The sequence below is a fragment of the Diorhabda sublineata genome, chromosome 2 (genome assembly GCF_026230105.1).
Source record: "Diorhabda sublineata isolate icDioSubl1.1 chromosome 2, icDioSubl1.1, whole genome shotgun sequence".
In the NCBI taxonomy this organism is placed as follows: Eukaryota; Metazoa; Arthropoda; class Insecta; order Coleoptera; family Chrysomelidae; genus Diorhabda; species Diorhabda sublineata.
Window position 1 is genome coordinate 36,329,199 of NC_079475.1, and position 12,078 is coordinate 36,341,276.

The following is a 12,078-nucleotide window of genomic DNA, read 5'->3' on the forward strand; positions in this document are numbered from 1 at the left end:
TTATTTCGCTACACCCCTCGGTTTAAGATCATAATAATAATACGTTAATCTATCGTTTTAGAGGTCGTAGAAGCCATTTATCGACGTCCGAGATGTCGAAAAGTCGTAAACAAAAGCCTATTATTAATAAATTGGGGGACTTAAAAAATAATTGTTGTTCATGTTTTTATTTATTCTACTTCCATTCACATTCGGATTGGAAAATGTTTCTTGATAATGCTAAGCAGAACCAGGAACGGTTTTATTTTCCGGATAGATTAGATCAGATTAGGTTAGATTAGGTTTACTATAGCTTCGCTTAAGAGAGGTTTACTTTAGCTTAGGTTATTTATATTGGCTGATAACATGAGAAAACGATATGTGTTTTTAGAAATACAATGTGTTTTAATGAAGAGGAACTGCTGTTCTATATAATTCATAAATCCTTTTCAAAAAGCTGCGCTGAAAGTCAATCAATCAAATTATTAGTAAAACAGGAAATACTAATTTCAGACATTTGGTTTATATTACGATTCCAAATTGGACACAGATAGATATATTTACGTTAATCTCATAATTTTGAAGCTATTTTAATTATCGGTACAACCATGTAATTTTTTTTATTTGTTCGTTTGAAAATTTGAAATTCTCTCAGATTCTTTGGAAATTTAAAAGAGATTTATCATTTTTTTTTAAATTGAATACCAATCTGAGCGCCAATTGTTTCAGTGACTCTTTCGGTGGTTGTTACTCCCGAATTCGATACTGTGTACAGTTCAAACTCCCCATCATAACAGTAAACGTTATCCAAAGACCTAGTAGGAATCGGGATATTGGCGTATTGGTTTTTAAATAATAATAATCTGTTACAGGTATTAATTTTCTTGTTTGGGACGTCGGAGGACAAGAGAAACTTAGGCCTCTTTGGAAGTCGTATACTCGATGCACCGATGGTATAGTGTTTGTTCTAGATAGTGTAGATATGGAGCGAATGGAGGAAGCCAAAATGGAACTGATACGGACTGTTAAAGCTCCGGAAAACTCTACAGTACCAATATTAGTTCTGGCTAATAAACAAGATCTACCGGGAGCTCGAGAACCTCGCGAATTGGAAAAACTATTGGGTCTCGCCGAGTTAGGAAACGGAGGAGCTCCCGGAGGTCACCTTTGGCACGTACAACCAGCTTGCGCTATTACCGGTGATGGTTTGCACGAAGGTTTGGAAGTTTTGTACGAAATGATATTGAAAAGAAGGAAGCTGGCGAAAGAAAGAAAGAAAAAAGGTAGATGAAGTTTGGTACTCTGAATTTTTTGGCTCAATTCGTCGACTATTTTAGTCATATTTATAGAACTGGAGTTGTATCATTGATACGGTTGTGTTTGTAGATACTTATTGTTGTGATGCAGCTTTATTAGAATTTATACACTTCAGTATTTAGTTTTTTTCACGATTCTATCTAAAATTCGTAATCGGATTTGATTGTTATGAACCAAAAGATCAATTTGGAGAGTTGAATTTATATAATTATCGAAAATTCAAAAATTTTTTTGAACAGAACCGTCTCTACGTTAAGTATTATTTAGACTGAGTTGTAATTTATAAAGTAAACTTGCCCTTCCGCATATAACGTTGTTCGACCAACGATTTTAAGCCTCTGATTTTTTATTTTGAACAAATAGAGAACGAATTCACTATGGTACAAAAATTAGAAATAAGTCAATTGGTAGTTGCGTTAAGTAAAAAATTATTTTGGACTTTTATATATACATATAAAGAAAAACAGTTTTTCTTCATACCTTTTTCGATAAAAAACAATTATAGTGATGCTTCTAATATCACAAAAATAAAAATAAATTATACGGGATCAAAATATTTTTAAGTTGGTGATTCTGGAACCATAATAAGAAACACAATTTACACTACCATCTACCAAGACAAAAAAATATTGACAATTTGATAAGCGTTATCTTCCTCAGAGATCAAAAATATACCAGGAGTGTTCAAATGAAAAAGTACGAAACAACGTTGTGGATATACTTTTTGGAGTATTAATACAAAAGTCATACAAAGGACTCGAGTATAACTGCTTGTTCCCAGGTTTCCTGTGGCTCTAACAAGAGCTAGTTCTCTACTGTGTCTTTTTGTTTCGTCGTCCAAGTCTTCATAATCATCTTTGAGATTTTTTTGAACAGATATAAGTCACATGTTGTAGGGTGGATGCTTAAGCAGTTTGGACTTACCCAGTAAACTTGGAGACTTCATTCGTGATCAATTCAGGACGTTTGCTCTTAATGTACTTACGTAGGCTACGTCACTGCTTATGAGGATCACTCACGTTTGCTTAGATTGCATACTGTCTCCTTTTATCGAAATATTGACACGAACCTTAGTACTGCTGACAATCCATGCCAGGAAAGCAAGGCAGTATTAGCATCGTATGCAGTTCCTTTTGAAGTTTGATGGGTTTCTTCGGAACCCACTGCCCTTACACCTAACCAAATCTATCTTGCCCAATTGTCTCCACAATATTTCAACGCTGATCTTTATCATCAATTTTAACATTCGCGTTGTATGCGCTAATCTTTTCTCAACATATTCATCTGATCGGAGTTCGACCATATTTGCTTGAGTTGGTATCGGGTCATCATTGGAATAATCCCAGCTCTCACGAAATTGGGAAATGTAATTTCTCACTGTATTTTCGGACATATTTGAGTTGTATTGAGCAATGAACTGGATTCTTTATTTACTGTTAATTAGTTACTCAAATTTGCTATTTTTGAATATCTTTTTGAAATATTAAATAACCGAAAGGTTGGTTCGTTTCCAAGCCACCAATTTTTTGCAAATCATGTCGTATATTTTCATCGAAATTTTTATAATTTCTTTATCTTCGTCAAAAGCGGCTGAACTAATTTTTCTTTTTTTTGGAATTGCTTTAAACTCTTTTCTTTAAGCTTCTCGGTCCCTTGTACATTTTCGAAAATAAGTTTTTTTTATTCTGGAACCATTATTGTTTTTTGGCAGACGCCAAATAAACGGCAGTTTAGATATATCCACTGCTAAACATCAAAATAATCATCTGAGGAAGATGCTTTTAGAGATTTTCATTAAATTACAAATGGTTCGAGATGGATTTAAATTTGGACGGCGCTGGTGTAGGATTCTTTTCCTCTGCAAACCTTCAGTTGTGATGTTTTTGCAATAGGGTTGCTTCGCGCGTAAAAGGTACATTACGTATATTGAAAATGGCTAAGGGAGTTACAGCTAGAGCAGCATTATTCCCTATCGTCGGCTATTTTGCTGCTAAACGATTTCATCGGCTTCCTAATAACATTTGTAGTTGAAAAATGAGTTCAGACAATTCTTATCATCCGGCGGTTTAATAACTTTTACCATTATCGAATTTATCAATGTAAACACAATAATATCCTTGTATACACCTCGAACCAAAGGATCTATTGCATTCCCCTTTATTGCTAATGTATTGGGGATAGTCGTTGTTTACAGTTGACCTATTAATCCCACTCCTCTTAGAAAGTTCATAATGTGGGATGACTCTAGCTACTAGAAATCTTCGTCTTCTATTTGATACGCACCCAGATGTAGTGTTCTGGAGTTCCTTAGTGTTTCACAGCGCGCTGACAGGACTCCCGGTTGTTCTTGCCTAGATTGACAGCAGATTTTCTTTCGTTATAGCTTTCCACCATTGTCTTTTCCTGTCTTAACACCTGTAGATTGCCCTAGTCCCAGTTTTATTCTTATACGTACTGCAGTATCAATTAAACATATTTTCTGCTTTTATCTAGGTCGGTTACTACATTCGCGTCCTTAGATAATTCACTATGTTATACTGAAGCGGTATATTCAATTTCAACTGGTTTTGTTGCTTAGACGTTTCGTACCTTTTGATTTGAACACTCCTCATACAATTTATTTACTAATATGATAAAAAATCGGATTGATATTCTTCAATTAAGTTCCTAATTTTAATAGTCTTTTTTATTTGTATATTCGAGAACCTCAGGGGTCGTAAATTGATCCCTAATTCGTTAATTTTTCCACCACCTTTTGTTAACATTGTTTTTGAATCATATATTTTATGTATAGGAATTTGTTAAATATACTATAATCGTTTTTCATAACTACAGGGTGTTTTTAATAATTACATAGGTATACAAAATTGAGAATATCATCTTTTGTATTGGAATTCTTTGAATTATTACGTTAGGAATTGGTTATAAGTTGAATTGTTATTGGTTATTGGTACCAGCTAAGTATAGTCAGAGAAAAATTCTAAATGTGTATATGAGGTCTTTCAAAAAGTATAAACTAATAATTTAGTATCATTTGGAGCACAACTTTTATAATTGTGTTTAAGAGTTTCGGACCAAACAGCATGTTATCTTAAGATGGGCCAAAAAAACTATTTTTATTTATCTACTAATAAAATATCGTCCAAGATGACGAAAAAAAATTCTGATAAAGCTCTTAATATCAATATTTACAGGTGGCGTCGTAAATTTTGATTTCCCGTTTACTCGTACATTACACGGGATTTTTTTTTTTTTGGAATTTTAATGTATTCCAACGAATTATTGTGTAGTAAAAAGAAATCTATATTTTTGCAGGAAATTAAACGGCCTACAAAAAAGGTATGAAATAATTTTTCGCCAATTCAACTCTGTTAATATGATGATTTTCACAATATTTTATAGTTTTCTACAAAAAAATGTTTTAAAAACATAAAACAACATGTTTTTCGTCATTTTTCTCTCATTTTTTACTTCCAAATTTATTGAAAAAAACTTTTTTTATATAGCACGATTGAAATGAAAGCATTGAAAACCGATTTCAAATAACAAATAATTAAATAATAGACATAACCGCATCAAAAATCTTTCCATCACTTCCTACTATATTCAAATAAGTTTTTCCTCAATAAAATTGTGTTGTAAAAATGAGAAAAATCACGAAAAATATGTTGTTTTATGTTTTTAAGACTAGACTAGAAAACTATAAAAGATTATGAAACTCATCATATATTGAACCTTAACTACGAATAACTTTTAATCGAGTTGACTTAGCGAAAAATTATTTGAGACCTTTTTTTTTGGTCGTTCAATTTCATACAAAAATATCTATTTCTTTCTACTACACAATAATTCGTGACCGGATTTCTAACCGGACACCTACCATGTAAGACGCCATTTCCACACTATGGGCATCACGGACGATTCGGAGTGACGTTGGTGCATGGAGGAGGACGAATCCGCAGACCTCGTTATCTGAGAGTGCTCTGTACTCATACAAGCGGTGGGCAAACCTCACAACTTGCCTAATGACATCAAAGGGTTCAAGCCAAAGCGCCTAAACGGCTTCTCAAAGGACATCAGCCTTTAGTAACGTCAAGTAGGGCACGACGGGCCTATCTAAAAGTCTATGTACTCAACGGCTCCCTGGCCGCCCACAACTATGAACAATAATTCGTTGAAATACATTAAAATTCCAAAAAAACCGTGTAATTTAAATGGGAAATCAAAAATCAAGATGCGGCAATTCTAAATATTGATAAAAGTTTTTTTGGCCTACCCTAAATTGTTATCTAGTTAGAAATGGATGTTTAGTATTTTTTGATTGACTTGATTGAGTTCATAATAGTATATAAGCGAAATTTTTAAAATATTTAGATTTTTGCATTGTTTGTATAAACTAGTTTATAAAATGTTACCCGTTTCATACCTAACAACATAATAATTTATTATGTAAGCTAGGTGATTGAATTTAATAAGAGTTATCATTTCTATTTAAAAATTTACACGCTATTTATTTATATAGTAATATTTTCACAAAATTTTGTGGATATTATTGGAAAAAAAATTGTTTAATTACCTATAATATGTCAAAACATTATGCAAGGTGATATAGTTTGACAAAAATCAAGGTTTATAACTTTTTATATAAAAACTCTGACTTTTTTTAAAATTCTGTCTAGTTGCTTCAATTTTGTTCCCTCCTGTTATACACTACTTGTACAGCCAATAAAAAGTCCTAGAGTATCCTCACTAACTTCTTCAAAACAGTTTTGAAGTATTTCAGAGTTTTCCAGAATATTCAATAACTGCATAATAATGTAGATAAAGGCCAAATTACAGGGAAAAGAAGATTAATTTATCTAGCGTTATTGCGATATATATTTAGCTTAATTACAGACTTCTATATGGTTTTTTTCATTTATTAATGAATAATTTTTATAACAATAGATTAGGAAAAAGAAAATCTTATGTATTCAAATTTATATTTTCTGATAGTGTTTGTTCAGTTTAACTTTCAACTGTACGTATAACCAACTTCTATGATCTACTTAAAGAAAACCCCAATAATCATTTGTTTGTCTTATGTAAACTGGTTGGGAATTTTTTATTTTAATTATTAACAATCGAGATTTATCTATTTCCATTCAGATCTTCAATTTTACATTCTTTTAAAGCAACATTTCCACGACCACTCCCAACATTCTGCCTCTAACAATAAAGCTAACTAATTAATTAAAACTGTCAGGCTATGAAGCATGTATCAATGTAATTTAAAGCCTTAAATTCATTTTCGTGCAGGATATATTTTGCTATAAAATATAGGTGCTCACCTAAGTGAGTAATATAATGATTATATTCGAATATTGAAACTTTAATAGTGAGGTGACGTATTCGTCTTGAAATACGAGTAAGTAACCTCATTTTCACCTTTCCAATTTTCAACGGTTTAATATCAGGTCAATGACTATTTTGAAAACTTTCTACCTACCAACTTCCCTCCTGTTACGTGCTACTTTTATTGCCAATCTAAGGCCTTGAAATATACTTACCTCTTAGTATGTGCTGCTTCTATTACCTATCTGAGGCCTTGGATTATACTTACCTCCTATTATGTGCTACTTTTATTGCCAATCTAAGGCCTTGAAATATACTTCTATCCTATTGTGTGCTGCTTTGATTACCAATCTGTGGCCTTGAATAATACTTCCCTCCTGTTATGTGCTGCTTTTATTGCCAATCTGAGACCTTTGAATATTCTCCTGAATTTTTTAGAACATTTACAAAAAATTTTAAAATATTCTATCAGGCCTTGAAATATACTTCCTTTCTTATATGTGCTACTGACCATTCAATAACAGAATAATCATCTAGATTGTAGACAAAGGTCAAATCACAGCAGAAAGATTGTTAACCTATCTATCCAGAAATGCACAAAATACATTTTTTTAATTAAAATATCCTGTTGTCTTTCCTTAATTCATTATAATTCCTTTTCACTTAAATTCTGTGCATTAAAATTATCAATTTTTTATTACATTTTACTTCTTTGGAATAGAGTAATAGAGTTTTCTATTTTCATCATTCACCTTTTAACTAAAAATATCTGTAATCAGTCCATCCTGATATTTTCCTAATTTCTAGTTATCTTTATAACAATGGATATACTTTTATGAATGTAAAGAATTTTTGATGAAATTTTTAAACTATTCAAATATCGCCTTGTACCAAACCTTGTTGGTAATTTTATAAATGGTTACTTGTTCGCATATTTCCGAAAATACAACAGGTACTTGCCAAAATTCTAGGTATGTGTCATCTTGCACTGTATATATTTATGTGATTCGACTCGAGCAGCTATTTATTTCAAATATTTCGCCAAACCTTGTTATATTTTCATTGCAAATATTGTTTTTCTCTATTTTTATCTATAAATCCTCTCAGTATTGAAAAAAAAAATTTGAGACCTATATAAAATTAGTTTATTTGCAGAGAAAATAAAATATCAAAAGAAGTATTATATAAATAAAAAACTTGCATTTAAAAAAATTTATTTACGTTTCTTGTCTATATATTGAGAGTTTATTTTTGAAAATAGACCAAAACAAGGTTCACAAAACCTGAAACACATAATAGATGCTAGCATAATTTATGTACATTGATATATTATACAAACATTCTGGCGCAATCCTCAATTCATAAATGTTTTAATTTTTTTCCAGTTTTGTACTAGTCTTTTGTTTTTGCTTGTAATAGACCTCAGGTCTAATTAACAAAATAATTGAATATTATATGCGAAAATTAATAGTAATGTAACCAATACTCATGCATCACACCAAATGCTTCTTCATAATATACTATCACATCGGTTAATATTTCAAATATCTATTATTTCAGTATGCCAGTATGTCAAATATGACTTTGGACCATTAACTTAGTTTATACAGTGTTTATACCAATAAAAACATTTCTATAAAAAATTACATATTATGTACATAGTTTTATTTTGTTGGTTTGTATGTATTCAAACAGAAAATATGTTATTTATCAGTATAGAATCTAGTATATAGATTATATATCGACATTTTTTTACCATACTTCATCCTAATATAATCAATAATCAATCTTATTTGTACCTAATGGACGCTTTGTCACTAATTGTGCAATTTAGATAAAAAAAAATTAACTGTGTTTTCGAACGAAAGTACTAGCAAGTTTTCCATGATTCCAAACAATACTTTCGAAATAGTCTAGTAATAAAATCTAAATTAGATATAATTTTCATCAGTTCGTGTATATTTCGTTATTATCCGATTTCTAATTAATTGTAGTTTGTTATGTATTTTCACAACATTGAAAGTGGAATTTTTTTATTCGAATTGTTACTACCTAACTTTATTTTCATATATATGAACAAATATTTCCATCTTAACAAATATATCTGAAAATAAAAAAAACATACTGGATTATTTATCTCCTATTGCTAATTTTTATTTAGGAAAATTCTTGTTTATTAAATGAATTCCAAACACTTTTTCAGAAGTGATTTTATTAATTCATCCAACCAAATTTTCATAATAATTAATCCAGCATGATAAATAATACTGTATAAAGATTACTTGTATTCATAAATAATCCTAATTATCCTGGCCAAAGGTAACAATTTAGAAGAATATATACAAAGTGACTATTTTGTTGGGTAATAATTGTGACTTTTTGTAATTTCTTTCATAATGACTTTCATAATAAACAAGACATATCAGAATTGCAAAAAGAGTCAAATTGTTTTGAAAATTTTTCCTCCTGTTTGCATCATACTTAATGTGTTGCAATAAAATGATTACCATGCTGGTTATTATCTAGATTAGGTTAAATCCCTACGATTTCTTAAAAATTTTAGTATGTTATAGAGAAAATTACTGAACAAAAATATATATAGAGCACGCGGAAACCATCCCTTCAGGTATTTTTCCTCGTTTGAGGAATCAAATAATTGTGATTATAATATTTAAATTAACCTTTTATTTGAAGTTTTTCCATTCTCTTTATGTTGTTTCCATCTTGAACAATTAAAGATGAAATGGTTCTGTCGGTGTTAAGAACTATATGATTCGGAAAAACCTCACGTTTTCTACAATTTAACAAAAAAAAATTATTATTATAATCTCTATTCCTTACATACACCGTCAAAAGCATCCTTTAAAACGATCAATGAAACCATAGACAACGAATCGTTGAATTTGATTAAATCATTACTTAAAAATTAATGGTTGAAAGGATTGGAAGGGGTTGGGGCGGGAGGTTGTTAGAACTTTAGACCAATTTTTAACACTGTCCTATTCTGTCCCTTTTTCATATCTTTCAACGTTTAATTTAAATATGACCATCACTGAATAATTATTAAAATTGTTTGATTCTTCAAACGAAAAAAAGTACCTGAAGAGATGGTTTCCGCGCCCTAAAACATACTAAAATTTTAATGAAATCGGAGGGGAGTAACCCAAAATAAATAATTATCAAAATGCTTCACTGGAGTATAAACTTAGCTAAAAAAAAATTATAAAAAAACAAGAATTATTGTTTGAAAAGTTGGAAAGTATAGTTGAAGTTCAATCTTCAACAGAGAAGTTTTACAAATCAATAAAAATATTAACCTTTTAGAATAAATTTTTTAATGAAAGCTACAGCATCCAAATTTTTATTTGAAATTACTACATCTGTCTGTTGAATATAAATCATATCCCGTTTTTAATATATGTGAAAATTATCAACAGTTTTATTTTTATTGACTATATTTATACAAGATAATAAAAATCTTTGAAATAAATTGTTTCTAACAACTAAAATTATTTGCATCACATCCAGTTATTGCGTTTTATTGAATAATTTTACAGATATTCTAAACACAGTTATTTTAATATCAAACCAAAGGTGCTCGTGACTACATTTGATATTATTATTGGGTTGGTGACAAAGTAATTTCGGTTTTGTAGTATAAAATAAAAACACTTTTTTTCTACAAAGAATAGTTTCTAATTAATTATATATATTTCCATTTTGCTCAATGACCTTTCTTTCAGCTTCACGATTTCGCGCCCATAAAATTTTCGGTCCTTATCAGGAAAAAACTGAACCAGGTGCGATTGTGAAACTTTGACCGTTCAAAGAATTCTGTCAGCTTCGAAATAAATAATAATCAGATGATGCCAGATCAGGGCTGTATAGTGGGTGGAACATCACTTCCCAGCCAAGCTTTAATAGTTTCCCAATTGCTGCCAAAGATGTGTGAGGCCTTGCATTATCATGGTGAAATACTAAACCCCTTCGATTTGACAATGCTGGCCGTTTTCCTTTGATTGCTTCGTCCAATTTCATTAATTGTTGACAGTAAACATCAGAATTGATCGTTTGGTTCCTTGGAAGTAGATCAAAAAACACAACTTTGTAATCCCATTGACAACATGAGCTTTTTTGTTGCTTTTCAGCTTTCGATGTGGTTTGTGCTGTTTTCGAACTTTGTTACTGTACAAGTCCCAGTTTTCATCACTAGCGATGATTCTTTTCAAGAAATGATCGGTTTCTTCACGTCAATGTGACCAGTATCACGTGACAAACGGCAAAGTAGAGCACTAACATAAGTTATTCAAAAAATAAAGGCGTCTCTAAAAGTAAAAAGCGAAAGTACTTAGCTGCCAACCTTATATATTGACATGTTATGACTTTTTACGAATAATTTTTCAGCTAATTGTCGTAGTTATAAAGCCAATGACCAATTGTAAAAAATGTTGCTTTAATGGCTGCGTAAATTTTCATAACGCAACAGAGCAAGCAAGTTAGACAATATTAATCTGAAATAAAAAGGGAAATAATGAGGACTATAATTTAATAAAGTCTAATTTTCCTGCTTGATTAATAGATAGCTATTAATACTGCATTGCCCGGTTTTCAATTTTTTTTTTGTTTTATTCCTGTAGTTAGATATATGTTATTGTATTAATTATTGTTAAAAGACTCGCCATGATTGTATAAGCTAATACCTGTAAATATGTACCTAAATGTACTATATAATTATTTCTATTAAATTCGTTTGTTTTTTTATTATGTTTGTTTACTTATCCTCCCCTCTTACCTTAAGTAACCTGTTTTTGGGTTCCACTTAACTCTCACAATACCAACATCCATGACCTCAGATAATCCTGTGCCATTAATGTAAAAAACTGTTGTACACGAAAGATGTGGCACAATTTAAGCGCTGTTAGACCCTGTTAGATCCATAATTGACGGATTAGTGGAGACATGAAGTTTTGAATAAATATTGAAGAAAGCTATGAGGATCTCCTTGCCTACCGAGGGCACAGCAGTGAAATTTTTTGGATAAAAGTTACAACGCTTGATTAGATTACACACTGTCTTGTTTTGTCTCCGAATCAAAGTATTAGCACCAAATCTGTCAGATTTAGCAATCTATTCCAGACAAGCAGAATCTTCATAATATCGGAACAGATGTTGTAGTGTTAGCCTCATGTGAGGTTCCTTTCACGCTTTGATAAGATTCTTCAAAACCTACCGGGCACATATTTTCCCCCAATCTAACCTATCGTGCACAATTGCCTCCAATGTTTCAACGTTGATTTGCATTTGGCATGAAGATCATAATAAATAAGCCGGTTTTATTATCCCATCCTGATTGGCACTTTGAATTAATCTTTAAAGTGAAGTGGTCCCTGAACCTATTTGTAATGGTCTATTAAGTAAAGGCACCTTTAAGGCGTTAAAAGAAGGTTA

At 30.9% G+C, this 12,078-nt stretch overlaps 2 protein-coding genes across 2 annotated transcripts in view; both read left to right on the forward strand.

The window, feature by feature from the left end:
• LOC130453356 (ADP-ribosylation factor-like protein 4A) overlaps positions 1–11,391 on the forward strand; it is an 80,995-nt gene extending 69,604 nt beyond the window's left edge. The window contains exon 3 of the mRNA XM_056793055.1: positions 852–11,391. Coding sequence (XP_056649033.1) covers positions 852–1,270 — 419 coding nt within the window. The 3' untranslated portion in view covers positions 1,271–11,391. The remainder of the gene's footprint in view (positions 1–851) is intronic.
• Positions 1–12,078, forward strand: part of LOC130453353 (methanethiol oxidase-like) — a 355,984-nt gene that overhangs the window by 96,955 nt on the left and 246,951 nt on the right. The window lies entirely within an intron of this gene.